Below are 15,844 nucleotides of genomic sequence, written 5' to 3' on the forward strand. Positions count from 1 at the left end.
ATTATATATGTTATTCGATTTTATATACATAAAACAATCATGTATAACACTATGTAAACATTCCTAGAATTTCAGTTTCAGAGAACATGACTTGTTCGATTTAGCAGTCGTCCTTAACAACACCTTACACTAAACGGACCCTATTCGTTGCTGAAGTAAAGTTTCCGCCGGCAAAATGCTTATTAAAGTGAAGGTATAGTATATTGGCACAATGAAATATTTTTTTTATGTATATCATATATAATTAGTTGTTACAGGAAGAGTAAGAAGTCCTGTAGACTCAGACTTTTCACTGAATTGCAATAAACGTCAAAATGACAGTAGTTTTGTAATTCCTAAGATAGCATTTTGTGTTCGCGGGAGTTTTTTGTTGTATGAAGATATGTGTCGATGTATATTAAAAATGTTTTGCAAGATTTCATTAGCAGTGACCTTTATTTGATTTCCAATTCCTGTAACAAATTGTGTAGTTGACCTGCCTACTATTCTTAATGAAGAAAATTAAATGTCACGTTTGTATTTTTGTTGTTAGATTTGTATTTAATATTTTATCGATGTTGGTCATGATCCAGGGATAGACGATGTTAGACAGCAGTGAGAGTTATGGAAAACTTGTTTACTTACAAGTTAGAAATGGGTTATTTAATGGCAGGACAATCCAGGAAGCAATCATTCAATTGGGGTCTTTTCTCAGATGACTTTTGCAAGAGCCTTTTGGCTCCCAGGGATTTGACAACGGCCACCGAATTGGCTCGCACATCACTTGAGGAAGAGGTAGTGTATTGTCTGGGGTAAAGCTAGAGTAGGACGGTGTGGGATGGAATGTCCGAGTGGTGTCTGCTGTGTGGTGATTGAATCTAGGGTACTTTGCTTCATTGGCTGAACCTATTTTATGTCAGATGGTATTGTTTTGAAGCTGGATGGTGGCTTGAATACAATCTTACTAGAGTGGTTCTTGTTTGACGTGGTAGGTTTCTGTAGGGCTGACATCTAAGAGAGGTTGATGGATTGTCGTGGAGTGCTTGTTTTGTGATGTATGTACATTTTTTGGTTGGTTGCATTGCAACCCCATACTGGGTATTAACTGCATGGTAACATGTAGCCAACACTTTTGGAACTGTTTTGGGGCACCCCTATGGACCAGAGCCCCATATTTATCTGTGATAGTTAAAAATTTCTACTCAGAGGAATGTACTTTAGTTCTCAAGGTGTCTCGTATCTATGGTGTTCCACTGAATCTCTCCTTTACCACTTCTATGACTTTAACTCCTCTGGATCCCCTGTGGCAAGAAGGAAAATAATTCTGCTCCAGTGGTTCTCGTGTGTCAAAAAGGCGACTAAGAGGAATTTAGTGATAGGGTGAAAAGGGTAAAGTTTGTTGAGAAAGGAAGAGAGTGCAAAAGATGAGAATGATTGGAAAGTTGTTGTAAGTAGATGAGGAAAAGATGTGGCATGAAGGGATGTACTTGTCTGCTCTTAAAATTTTTCAAGTATGTATATGTATTTACCTAATTATAGTATACAGGAAAGGAGCAATGCTCGTTGGTCCCGTCTCCTATTCTGTAATTTTCTAACATATGTGTATCAAAGGCTTCTTCCCTCATACAAGGGAGGTAGCAAAAAAACAAAGGGACAAAATCCACTCCCATCCATTCCATCCCCACATATTCCACTCCTATTCATCCTCTTCCTTCCCTCTTATCTTGGCTCCTCCTGGATGATGGGTTATCCCTGCATCTTGCCCACTGCCCTGGGTCAGAAGCAGTGTTGCAAGGCACAGCACATCCACAGCAAGGCTGCTTCATTTAATTGGTGACCCCTTTGGGCTGTGTCATTATTTTTCGCACATACTTCCTCACTTCCCCATCCTCCACCCACTCCCTTTCAAGCATCGCAGCATCATACACAACCATTCTCCCCAATCTTCTGTCTTCTCCCATCCTTCCTCAACAGGCATTCCTCTCTTTCCTAATGCCCCTTTTACCCCATCCATCCATCTCATCCTTGGTTGCCCCCTCATGTTCACTCATTCTACCTCTGGCTTTCACATATCTTTTATTAATTTTTCTTCACTCATTCTTTCCATTTGTCCAAACTATCCCAGTACTCTTTCATCAACCCTATTTCCCAACTCCCTTTCCACCCCAGTTCTCCTCACCTCTTTTCTCACTCTATCCAGCCCAATAACCCCTATCATACTTCTTAGGCACCTCATCTCACATTCAAACTCCTCTCTTCCTCTCTTATGTTCCCTGTTTCTGCCCCATACAGTGCTGTTGGCACAATCACTCCACACAATCTCCTTATAGTGTTCATTCCCAAATGTCTATTTCTTGTTACACTTTTTAACCCCCCAATCTACATTCTACCTCCACTCCTCCCTTTCCTGCCACATTCACACCCAAGTATAAAAAATTATCCACTTTCTCTAGTCTATCTCCTTTAATACCCTCTTCCAGTCTGCTGCCACTTTCTCTCCTTGTACATCTCATCACCTTACTTTTACCCACATTTATCTTCATCTTGCTGCTTTCACACATCTTCTCAAACTCCGACATTAACTTCCACAATCCCTCCTCTGATCCTGGCACAAGTGAAATGTCATCAGCAAACAACAACTGGCTTATCTCCCACTTTTCTCCATTTTCTTTAACTATCTCCAACCCCTGATCTAACCTTTCATTTACCACCATCCCATCCATGTATAAATTGAACAGCCAGGGCGACATAACACATCCCTGGTGAAGTCTCGCCTTTACCTCAGACCATTCACTCTCTCTATTTCTGATTCTAACACAAGCTCTACTATTCTTGTAAAAACTCTTGACTGCTCTTAACAGCTTTCCTCCTATCCCATACAGGGTCTAACAGATATATCTGTACAACTTCTTATCACATGTTTTAAGATTAATATCTCGGGTTATAATAAACAGAGAGTTATGAAATTTTCAGTATATTTAGAAAAGGCAATAAGAACAATGATTTCATTCAATGTAACCACCTTCAGCTGTTATGACGCTTTCAACGCGTTTACGAAACTTGGATACAGCGTTGATGATCTCAGACTTTGATAATGAACCCACAGCCTTCTTGATGTCTGTCTTCAGGGTTGTTATACTTCTGTGTGGCTTGTCACATGCCTTGGCCTCAATTCGCACCCAAAAATAATAATCTAAAGGGTTTAGGTCTGGCAAATTTGAGGGCCACAACTCTTTGTTCCAGAACTGCACATTTGACCCTTCGAGAAGGTTGGTGGTCCTCTTCGCTGTGTGGGCTGGAGCCGAGTCTTGTTGGAAGACAAACTGGTTGCCACTAGCCTTATCTTTCATCCAGGGTATTATTTTCTCTTCTAGAACTTTGCAATAGACAACGGCATTGACTTTCTCCTTGTTGTTGAAGAAGTGAGTGAAGACGTCCCCCTCAGTTGACACCACACAGAGCACCATGACACTTGCTGGTTTCTTCGTCGTTGTCTTGTGTTGAACCTCTGAGGATGAGGAGGCTATCCAGCGGTCATTCCGCTTATTGAAAGTCGCATCAACCGTGAAAATCTTCTCGTCGGAAAAAAACTTGATGACTGAGCCATTCGACTTCATCCAGTTCAACAGCTTTTGGCACCTGGTCAAGCGGATTTCATTCATTTTTCGTGTCAAAAGATGTCTTTTTCCTTGTGAGAATGAGGTTAATCCCAATTTCTTTAATGCTCTGTGAATTGTCATTGTGCTGACACCTCTCTTCTTTGCCAATGTCGATAATGGTAAGGCTGGATTTGCATTGACACTTCTCTTGAGACCAGCTAAAAAGCGAGGTGTTAGAATTCTGCCCCTTCTGGGCTTGTGAGCAGCTCGTTGGTCTTCGCCGGTCTCATCAAAACGTTTACAAACATCGTAAACAGTTTGTCTGGAGTATTTTAGCATCCTTATTATGGCGCTAGGAGTGTGACCCGCGCGACGAAGTTCGCATATGGCTGAACGTTTGGCTTGTTCCATTGCTTAATGTTTATTGCACCGGTGCTAGTATACAACTGGCTAAATTATTAGACAAATGGAAGTATCTGGAAACAATCAGAATTGCCATATGTTACTTTTTAAGTGCTTAAAACCTCTTCAAAGTTTGTACGGATTTATCTGTTAGACCCTGTATATCTGCAATACCTCCCACAGTGCCTTCCTGTCTACCCTGTCATAAGCCTTTTCTAAACTGATAAAGGCTCAAAAAACATCCTTACCTTTTCCCAAAGCTTTCTCTTGTATTTGTCTTATCACAAAAATCTGATCCATGCAACTCCTACCAGTCCTAAACCCACACTGTTCCTCACTCATTACTCCCTCTGTTCCTCTCCCAATCCTCTCGATCAAAACCATCCCATAAGTTTTCCCAACTACACTTAACAAACTGATCCCTCTGAAATTATTACACACTTGTCCCCTTTTCCCTTGTAAAGTGGAACTATACAGGCACTCCAGTCCTCCAACACTTTACCCTCTTTTAAACAAGCATTAGATAACCTCACCAACCAGTCCACTATCACTCTACCTCTTTTTTATTATTATTATTATTATTATTTTTTTTTTTATAGAAATTCTGCATGACACCCATCCAACCCAGGTACCTTACCTGCTCTCATCATTTTAACAACTGCCTTCACTTTTCTAACATACTTAGACTCAAATTCATGTATGGTTCCAACTTAATCTATATCTTCGATTTCCAATTATCATGTTTAGATTTAAACTCGTGTATGGTTTGAGCTTGGGCTATACCACCATTTAAGCTATTCCACATATACATCTATATGGAAAATGTATTTCTTCACATCCTTTCGACATGTGGTCTTCTTTACTTCCATGACATCTTAAAGCCCTCCCGTGTGTGTGTGTGTGTGTTTACCTAGTTCTATTTACCTGTGAAAGCTCACTTCTCTTCTACAACCTTTGGTTCCTCATCCCACCACTCACTACCCTTCCTCTATTTCCTCCTGTCCTTGTTCCACACAACATCTTTGCACACCTTGTGACTCCCTACTTGAAACATCCCCATTCCTCCACCACTTAGTTCTACTCTATCCTTCACTCCTTCCCACTCCTCTCTCAGCTTCTTCTTGTACTCCTCCTTTTCTTTCTCATTTAAGCAGTTCACTCTAAGCACCTCCCTACCTTCTGTCCTTTTCCTCTTTCTCCATCTATCCTCCCTTCTCAATTTACCTTCCACCAAAAAAATGATCTCTTCCCCTTAGAACACTACATCCTTAACTCTTCCTACTATACTCCTGGGTACCACTATATAGTCCATTAATGCTCTATCTACCATCCTTCCATCCACCACCCTCTCCCATGTGTACTTCTCTCTAGACACATCTTGACCATCAACTCTCCACTACAGTATTTTTCCTGGAACTCCACACTTCTTAGCCACTCCGTCTATGGGTTCCTTTCGTACCCTAGCATTAAGGTCTCCCAATACCACTATATTGACATTTCTCCCCAGTCCCTCAATGCACTCATTTAAATCCATCCAAAAAGTCTCCCTTTGCTCTACACTCTTCTCACTACCAGGCCCATATGCACTTACAAAAACCCACATCTCCTCAGTTTCATCTTCATCCACATTAACCTTGACACTCTTTCCACTCCACTGCATGTTTACCTATCTCTTCACTTACTAGTATAGCCACCCCTTCTCTCCCTCTTCCTCTCTTCACTCCTGAGAACCTCCCAACTACACTCCCAAACTCACACTTGCCCCTCCCTCTCAACTTAGTTTCACTTGATGCCAACACATCCATCTTTCTTCTCACAAACATACTGCCTATCTCTTCCCTTTTACTCTCATCTGTACCACATCCATGCATATTAAAAGACCCAAACCTTAGGGTACTGGTTGGAAAACTCCTAGACCCTCTTATGCCTTTACTTTTTTAGGAATGTCCCCTGTGGGGCTACAGGGAGAAGGATACCTAGTCCTAATCCCTGTCTCATTTTTTGTCACATTGTATGACTCGAGTGGGAAGACTTGGTGGCAGTATTCTCCTTCCCCACCACAGGGTTAGGCAATAAAAAAGGAAATGAATATTCAGAGAAATGGTACAGGACAGTAACAAGGGGTGGGGGAATAGCATAATGGTGGAACAGTCGCAGTACAGACTCTCCTCAACTTATGTTTTAGTTACGTTTCGAACGGCCGAACGTAAGTTGAAAATGAACGTAAGTTGTTACTGTACTATACATCCGTAAATTCTATTACCGTATCTTATAAAACACCCCTAAATCATTAATTATACACATAACATTGTAAAATAATAACATTAATTTCAAATAAATTAAATTCAAGCAACATAAATTGCACATTCAGTCTGTCGTTTGTGCCATGTAATCAATGGACGCAGCGTCATGCGTAAGTATCGTTTGAACTACGGAGAGCGCGCTAAACTAAAAAATTCACTCAAATTTTTTTTTTACAATTTTTTTTATAGTCAGTTCAAACGTAAAATCGAAAAAACGTAAAACGAATGAACGTAAGTAGAGGAGCGTCTGTATAATAAAGTATCATTATTTCTTTATGAACAAAGATTTCCTCTATCACAGACAAAATAATGTGTGGCTCTGGTCTGTAGGGGTGCCCCACATAGACCCTAAAGTATCAGCTGAATGCTACTTAGCCACGATAACATGCAGCCAATACTGTAGACGGGGGTTACAAGATAGGACAAGAGAATCATATGAGAGGTACAAAGAAAAGAGAGAAGTAAAGCATAAGATAAAGGAGGCAAAGAGGAGAGCAGGTGTGAAGTGGGGTAAGAGTATGACAGAAATTTTTGAAAGTACTGTAGTAAAAAAATGTTTTGGAAAGAAATTTAGAGAGGAAGAGGAGGCTAATCAAGGAGAGAAGAAAAGGTGCAGATGGAGAGATGATAATGGAAGAGAAGGCAGTAAGAGGAAGATGGGCAGAATATTTTAGGGAGTTGCTAAATGTGAAGGATAGGGAGGGAAAGGTAGTTGCAATGTGAAGTGCTAAGAAAATGACCATGATGAGTGAGGAAAATGGAGGAGAAATAAGGAAAGATGAAGTGAAGGCAGTTGTTAAGATGATGAGAGTAGGTAAGGCACCTGGATTGGATGGATGTCATGCAGAATGTCTGAAAAAGGGAGGTAAAGTGATAGTGGACTGGCTGGTGAGGTTATTTAATGTTTGTTTAAGAGAGAGTAAAATGCCAGAGGATTGGAGGAGTACCTGTATAGTTCCATTTTACTTTTTCTAAATTCCATTATGCTACATTTCTTAATGTTGAAGTCCACTTCCCACTTCTGACTCCATTCCCAGACCCTGTTCAGATCTCTCTGTAGTGAGTCACAGTCTGTTTTAGTACTCTCTTTAACAATTTTACATCATCTGCAAAGGGTAAAGGGGACAAGTGTGAGTAGTAGTTTCAGAGGGATCAGCTTGTTAAGTGTAGATGGGAAGGCTCATGATTGAGAGGATTAGGAGAGGAACAGAGGGAGTAATTGGTGAGGAACAGGTAGGGGTTGCATAGATTAGATTTTTGTGGTAAGACAGATATGTGAGAAAGCTATAGGAAAAGGTAAGGATGTTTTTTTGGCTTTTGTAGATCTGGAAAAGGCTGTATCTCGCAGTATCTAAATTGTTCTTAAATTTGTGTATGGTTTTTGCACACACTATCATTTTGTCCAGTTTGTTTCATATATTCACCACTGTGTGGAAAACTGTTCTTTTTCAGGTCTCTTCTATAACTGTCCTTTTTGAGTTTCCTTCAATGTCCTCTTGTATTTCTCTTATCCCAATTTAGTAAGTCCTCTCTATCAAGGACTTCATACTTTTCATGATTCTATAGATGGTCAACAAGTCTCCTCTTTCTCTTCTTTGTTCTAAGGTTGGTAACTAGTTTTGACAATCTCTTTGTATGGCAGTTCTGAAAGTGTAGGGGCTGTATTTGTAGTTGCTCTTTGAATTCTTTCAATTTTCCTTATATTCTTTTTAGTACTGGGTGACCATAGTGTCACTGCATATTCCAGTCTTGGTCTTATCAGTGTGACTAGTATTTTCTTCCATTTCTTTGTCTACGTAAGTAAATGCCACTTTTTTTTTTTTTTTTATCTCAGCAAGTTGTATGTTTCTTCAATTTTGTTTATCAGTTTATTAGGGGACATGTCCTTTGTGATGATTACTCCCATGTCTTTTTCAAATCCCACTTTCTTTACTTCCTTTTCACCAATTTTATATTGTCCTGATATCCTGTTTTTACTTTTTTCAAATTCCATTGTACTACATTTCTTAATGTTGAAGTCCACTTCCCATTTTTGACTCCATTCCCAATGTTTATTCAGATCTCTCTGCATTGACTCAGTCTATTTCAGTACTCGCTTTTCTCAACAACTATGTGCCATCAGCAAGATCATGTAAGATTCCACACAAAAAAGAAACAAAAAGAGGTTTATATAAAATGTTGGTTCAACAAAAGATGTAGTGAGGCTAAAGCCAGGAGAGATAAAGCCTGGAAAAAATGGAAAAAAGACAGGAAAACATCTAAATGGCAAACATATAAAAAACTTAGAAACGAATATGTAAACATACGCAGGAAAGAAAAAAGAGAATATGAAAGGGATATCATAGACAAATGTAAGGATCAACCGAAACTCTTTTACAGATATATAAATGACAAACTAAAGGATAAGCATGATATAGTAAAATTGCGTGAAGGAGACAAAGAATACATAGATGACACAGAGATGGCAGAAGTTATGATCAGACATCTCAGGTCTGTTTTTACAATTGAGAGCTCACAACCGTGGGAGGATGGACAACTAGAAAGCTTACCCATGATGAAGGAAATAAAAATAACACAAAGGGAAATAAGAGACCAAATAAAAAGCCTAGATGTCAGAAAGTTGCACGGACCAGATGGAATTGCAAATTGGATACTGAAAGAGTGTATAGATGAACTGACAGATAAACTACACAAGATAATAGACTTCTCACTAAAAGAGGGAAAGGTGCTGCAAGATTGGAAAGATGCAAACATAGTACCAATACATAAAGGAGGAAATAGGGAAGATCCTACAAACTTTAGACTGGTGTCCCTCACAAGCACAGTAGCAAAAATATGTGAAAAATATTATCAGGAGCAGCTGAACCAAACACTTGGAAGAAAACAAAATATAAACCCCAAACAATTTGGTTTTAGAAGTGGAAGATCGTGCACCACAAATCTAATCTGCTTTTACTTGAGACTAATTGAGATAATACAAGAAAGAGATGGATGGGCAGACTGCGCCTTCTTGGATTTGCAGAAAGCATTTGACAAGGTACCACACAAAAAAATTAATAAGTAAAATTGAAAAAAATAGGAGGAATTCAAGGCAAACTGTTGGAATGGGTGAAGGATTTCTTAACTGGGAGAAAAATGAGTGGCACTCAGAGACAAAAATTCGAAATGGGAAGATGTAAAAAGTGGCGTCCCACAAGGCTCTGTTTTAGCTCCTTTAATGTTTGCCATATACATAAATGATATGAAGGAGTAAATTGTTACATGAACTTTTTTGCTGACAATGCCAAATTACTCAAGAGTGAAAACAGAAGAAGATTACAGATCGCTACAAGATGACCTGGATAAAGTATGGGAATGGAGCCGGAAGTATGAAATGAACTTCAACATAAGAAATGTAGCATAATGGAATTTGGAAGAGGCAAAAATAGAGTTTAGGAAAGATATATGATTGGAAACAAAGTAGTCAAAAAAGTAAACTCAGAGAGGGACCTAGGACTTGACACCTGACAAACATGTAAATAAGTTATTTGGAGAGAGCTACAACTTATTAAGATCAATGAAAGTGGCCTTTGACTACATGGATGAGGAGGTGGTTAAGAAAATAATTATTACATTGATAAGACCGAAATTAGAATATGTTATATCAATGTGGGCCACCTAGCACAAAGAAAAATACAAGAAAATTAGAAAGAATCCAAAGAGCAGTGACAAAAATGGTACCCACACTATCAAATTTGACATATGAACAAAGATTGGAGAAATTACAGTTGTCAACATTGGAGCAGAGAAGGGAAAGAGGCGATTATGAAAGGGATAGAAGTTCTCGATAGAGATGACCTATTAAAATGGGACAAGAGAGAAACAAGAGGACACAAAAAGAAACTAAAGAAAGACAGTTACAGAATAGACCTGAAAAAGAATAGTTTCCCGCACAGAGTGATCGATGTCTGGGACAAATTGAACAGTGAATGCCAGAACTGTACACGATTTCAAGAATAAACTAAAGATAGAGAGATACAAAAATGGGTCACAACGAGCATAGCTCCCGTCCCGTAAATACAACTAGATAAATACACCCTCATCCATGTCATTCATATAAATAGCAAACATTATTGGAGTTAGTACCAATCCCTGTGGAACTCCACTAATCACCTCTTCCCAAGTTGAACCCTTATCTCTGAGCACTACTTAAATTTTTCTTCCATGCAAAAAAATCCTCCATCCATTCTAGTAGTTTACCTTGTACCCCTCCTATGGTTTTCAATTTTCCTAATAGTTTTCTGTGTGGCAATTTATCAAAAGCTTTTTGTAGATCTAGGAAAACACAATCTGCCCATCCATCCCTTTCCTGTATTATATCTAATAATCTTGAGTAAAAACAGATCAGATTTGTGGCACATGGATTTTCCCTGTCTGAATGCAAACTGTCTTGGGTTTAGTATGTTGTTCTCCTGATGTTTTGTCTATCTATTTTTAATAACTTTTTTCACAAATTTTGGCTATGTGTAAAGAGGTTGCCTTGGAAAGAAAGAAAGAGGTTTTGGTAAGATATTGTTGGACTTGAAAATAGTGTTCAGGACATTAAAGAGATTATATAAAACTAACAGATCTCATCGTCAGGGAACAAATTGGGAATAAAAATCTAAGGGATTCTAGATAATATAGTTTTCCATACAGATGTATTGACTCCAAGAATAGCTTCCGTTAATATAGCCTAAGCTAAATCCATACTAATTTTTATTATATATTTAGTGTGCTGACCTTTTGTTTATTATATCTTAAAGGTCATCATACTTGCCATAATTTACTTTGTCATAAAAAAAAATTTCTTATAGAATCTGTGTTTCATTTTATGGGCCTTTAAAATGGCACAGTAAAATGCATAATAGTTCCTTTCCAGTATATTTTTAGATTTCTTTTTTTCATAATTGTTGTTCTAGACTCCATAGAATTCATGATTTCGTCCATCACAGAGGTTGGTAGTTGCTAGTTTTGAAAAAAGAAATGTATATAATACTGAAAATAAATACTTAATATGTTCTCTTGTATTTCAGACCTTAACTGGCAAGGAGGTGAGTGGATCTGTAGGTGTCAAGACGTACATTGGAACAAGAGAAGGATGCCACATGTGCCACATTATTTTGGGTTTGAAGTTATTGTATTTGTGATTACAATAGTTGTTGCTCCAAGTTTCACTGATAATGCACACCCTCTCAGTGGCTGACACAGGTCTCCAAAGCATCGCTCTCGAAAGGAGCTATGGACTATAGTCATATGTTATATTAGTGTTGGGGGTGCTGTTTCTGTTACTAACTTGCAGTAGCAAGAAGGGGGAGCAGTCACAGGTTGTCAAGTCTCCTTGTGTGAAATGACAGAGGACCTGGTTCAGAGACCAAGTGTCAACCTTATAGGGGCCACATGTTTAGGTGAGGGCGAGGGTGTTGATTGGTTTTGAAGACCGGCAGCAGGGAGATGATTCTCTTTGATGCCCATTTTCCAGGACCACACCTTGCAAGTACAAGTTATTGGTCTCTGTAGACCTGATAATTGGGCTATATATTGTATTCAAAGTGAGAAAAAATTAATAGTAATGTAATGATGTAATTGTTTTTTATGAATGGCATTTAAGTGGCATATGGGTTTTCGTAGCTTAAATGAATTTTTTTATATCTTTGTAAAGCCAGTAAGGAAAGTATCAGAGCCTTAGACAAGTGGACAAAATGGGATATTGTTTGAGAAATGTTTTGGTCCATGGGGGAAAGTTCCTGAAGCTAATGGCAAATTTTTGGCATATTTCATCGAATCTTGGTATTTTAAAATTATAAGTTTCATCCTGCCTTGGTATTTAGTGCTCCTCTCCCTCACCCTCTCCTCTCCCTCTCCTCCCTCTCCCTCTCCCTCTCTCTCCATTCCCTCTCTCATTTCCTCTCTCTCTCATTCCTTCTATCCCATTCCCTTCTCTCATTCCCTCTCTCTCTCATTCCCTCTCTCTCTCATTCCCTCTCCCTCTCTCTCATTCCCTCTCCCTCTCACTCATTCCCTCTCCCTCTCTCTCATTCCCTCTCCCTCTCTCTCATTCCCTCTCCCTCTCTCTCATTCCCTCTCCCTCTCTCTCATTCCCTCTCCCTCTCTCTCATTCCATCTCCCTCTCTCTCATTCCCTCTCCCACCCTCTGGGGCTAGGGGGTGTAGTATAGAATATAGCCCCCGCCACGTCGTCTGCGTGTCGTAAGAGGCGACTAATGCCAATCCCCAAGCGGGGCTCTTGTTTCCCCGCACAGGGCTTCCTCTTAGACTTCCTTTTCCACTCTTTCCTTCTCTTCCGCTTGCTGTCCCCTCCCTCCGACCTAACTTTCAACCGCCCCTCTCAGTAGCGGCGCTACACCCATCCTACGGTAATACGTCCCTGCCAATAGGTTTGTTGGTGGCAGGGTATCATGCCACCTCGAAGGGCGCCTGCATTGCAGCACGGTAAGCCAGTGCAGTAGGATTACGATCCAAGTCCTAGCCCAGGCGTGAGGCTCCGCCTGGTGCCGTCCTCCCTATCCTCACTACAACCTGGCCCTGGCAGCCAATCATGAAAAAATCTTGTAGTGGGGTGGCCGGCCCCCCAAATCCGGCTCCAGCTGACGCAGCTGGTAAGACAGCGTCGTCTACCCCGAATAAAAGACTCCTTGGCATCGAACATGCCCCAAGGCGCCTAAACTTTTTCGAGCTCATGAAGCTAGTTACCCCTTTTGGTACTATCGAACGTATTTCTCTTCGTGTTAAGTCAAATTATAACAACTTTTATGTGCGTTTCTTAGCTCCATCAGAATGCATTGCAGCCAGCGTTGCCCTCAATGGTAATAAAATCGCGGATTCGACCTTGAAATGTTCCATCCTAAAAATATCAAATATTGAAGAACAAGACGATGACTTCGTCCCTAATGATACATACCTTACTCCCGAGCTCCCTGAACGTCCCCATCCCTATGCTTTAGCCCCCGTGTATAACCTAGTGACTGTCGAGGAGGGCAGTAACGATGTCCTAGTATTTAATATGATCAACAAAATGATCGCCAACCCTCCACTCACTCCAGAAACCTTCACGCGCTTTGGTCGCAACACCTACCTAGTGAAGGTAAAACCCCACCAGGGATTTATGCTCCAGGGTACGTCCGGAGATTTTTATGGCAGCGGAATCCTCAAGATTTCTCCATATGATGACTATAATGGCTCAAAGGGTAAGATTTTTAACTCTTCCCTTAGTAGCCTTCCAACCACTACCCTTCTTAACATGTGCCCCCAGAACGTCTTGGATGCCCACGTAGTATCCAAGTATAGCCCAGAAGAACAAAAGTTTGTCCCAACACCGCTGATAATATTAAAGTTCTCCAACTCAAATCCCCCAGACGTGATCGTGATTGGGCCCCACCGCTGTACGGTTAGGTCCTACGTTCAATCGCCAAGGACATGCACCCGCTGCCTGCGGTACGGTCACTCCTCCAAGATCTGTAGTTCTCCTGCCCTCTGCCGCAACTGCGCCAAACCATCCCACGTCACTGAGGGTGAATGCTGCGATCTTGCGCCAAACTGCGCTGCTTGTAATGGCACTCACCGCACATTCTCGAGGGAGTGTGAGGAACACTCCTGGCAAAGACTGGTCTCGGAAACTGCGTACAATAACCGAACCAGCTTTCACGGTGCGGCAGCCATCCTACGGGGGGGTCAGCGCCCCACGTCTTACGCATCGGCAACGAAGGCTTCAGTAAAGGCTAACCCGTCGCTCCTTCCCTCATCATCACATCCGGATACCACATCATCCGCCGCGACCGTCCCCGCACAATCCTCTCAATCTTCACGCCAGTCGACCTCCCAACGTGTCATATCTCGCGTCACCGACAGTAATCTCATACTTGATTCTCCCCCTCCACATCTGACAAATACACCCAATCTTGGCACTCTGGATCCAGTTAATCCTTCTTCTCGACCCGTAATGTCTTCTGATGGATCACCGAAGAAGCGCCCTGAAGCCAGTAAGTCACAATTGCCCCAGAACAACACTAAGCCTAGCAAGTCATCAAAATCTTCAACTAAGGTCTATAGATCGCCCACACCATCCTTTGAAAAAAAGCCCCCCACTTCGGGACAATCGTACTCTCAGCCCCCATTGGCGCAATCTAGCACAAACTCTTCATCAATGAGTGACTTCCCCCAGATGACATCCATTTCCACCCCGTCGTCTGTGCAGGATGGGGAGATTCCTGACACCGAAGACGTTATGATGAAGAGCCCAAGCAACTCCACAACTTCGCTCTTGGACCTTCCATCATTCCCGCAGTTACCTAAACATCCCCCTGCCCTTTCCGGCAAGAAGCTTCCCCAGAAACGACCCCTGCCCGACGGCGACTCGAACGACCGCCCATCCAAGACCGCGCCCTCCAACACCTCCCTTCAGCCTCCTCCCTCAGTGTCCCCCAAATCCAATAAAAAGCTTACACAGCCTCACCCTATCAAAACCACGCCAGATCCGTCGAGGAAACAACCGCCTCCTAATCCCGATCCATCTTCTAAATCACCAGAACAAAGACCGAAAGAAAGAGACCAGAGAGCCAAGACCTTACCTCAAAAAACTCCTATGGGACGCGAATCTCGTAAACCCCATGATGGCCAACTTAAGCCAAACCCCCATCGGGGGGCGGCACTCTAATTAATTCTTCAAATTCTCACCACCCACGACACTCCTTCAAAGATAACCCACGAATTTTTATTCTCTCTTCCCCGGATTCCCCCTTCTTGCGAGAGGTGTGGCTCTCCCTTTTCCGTTCGTCATTTCCTGCTCGAGTGCAGATACTACGAGCCTTGGCGGCGGAAGTGGGGCCTCCCTCCTGACCTCCGTAAGATGCTTGGTGCACACCCATGATACAACCCCTTGTAGGATTTTTAAAAGACGTTAATTTATTCTATTATATTTAATCTTAACTGTGTCATACCTATGTATTGGTAATCTTACTTCTATTGTAGTTCGCTACTTAATGTCTAGGCTTCGTATATATTTCGTAATTATTTTAATAATTAGTCAGACAATAACGTTGTAGTTTTTTTTCTAATTTTTAGAATCTAATATTTTGACCTTGTTATCTATTTTATCCCATGGCACGAATGGTCTAACGACCCTGTGCCGGGCTTTTGCCCACTCTAATTAATCAATCAATCAATCATTCCATCTCCCTATCTCTCATTCCCTCTCCCTCTCTCCCATTCCTGCTCCCTCTCTCTCATTCCTGCTCCCTCTCACTCATTCCCTCTCCCTCTCTCTCTCTCTTTCCCTCTCCCTCTCTCTCATTCCCTCTCCCTCTCTCTCATTCCCTCTCTCCCTCTCTCTCATACCCTCTCCCTCTCACTCAGACCCACTCCCTCTCTCTCATTCCCTCTCCCTCTCTCTCATTCCCTCTCCCTCTCTCTCATTCCCTCTCCCTCTCTCTCATTCCCTCTCCCTCTCTCTCATTCCCTCTCCCTCTCTCTCATTCCCTCTCCCTCTCTCTCATTCCCTCTCCCTCTCTCTCATTCCCTCTCCCTC

The 15,844-nt window shown here is 41.5% G+C and overlaps 1 protein-coding gene across 1 annotated transcript in view; it reads left to right on the forward strand.

Annotated features, from left to right (window-relative positions):
• The first annotated feature begins 53 nt into the window (after nt 1–53).
• The window catches only part of Nedd8 (Nedd8 ubiquitin like modifier), a 27,492-nt gene continuing 11,701 nt past the window's right edge, over nt 54–15,844 (forward strand). Inside the window, exons 1-2 of the mRNA XM_076182125.1 lie at nt 54–193; nt 11,338–11,355. Of these exons, the coding sequence (XP_076038240.1) occupies nt 176–193; nt 11,338–11,355 (36 nt within the window). The 5' untranslated portion in view covers nt 54–175. The remainder of the gene's footprint in view (nt 194–11,337; nt 11,356–15,844) is intronic.

The sequence above is a fragment of the Oratosquilla oratoria genome, chromosome 3 (genome assembly GCF_046742065.1).
Source record: "Oratosquilla oratoria isolate Oo_2021 chromosome 3, ASM4674206v1, whole genome shotgun sequence".
In the NCBI taxonomy this organism is placed as follows: domain Eukaryota; kingdom Metazoa; phylum Arthropoda; class Malacostraca; order Stomatopoda; family Squillidae; genus Oratosquilla; species Oratosquilla oratoria.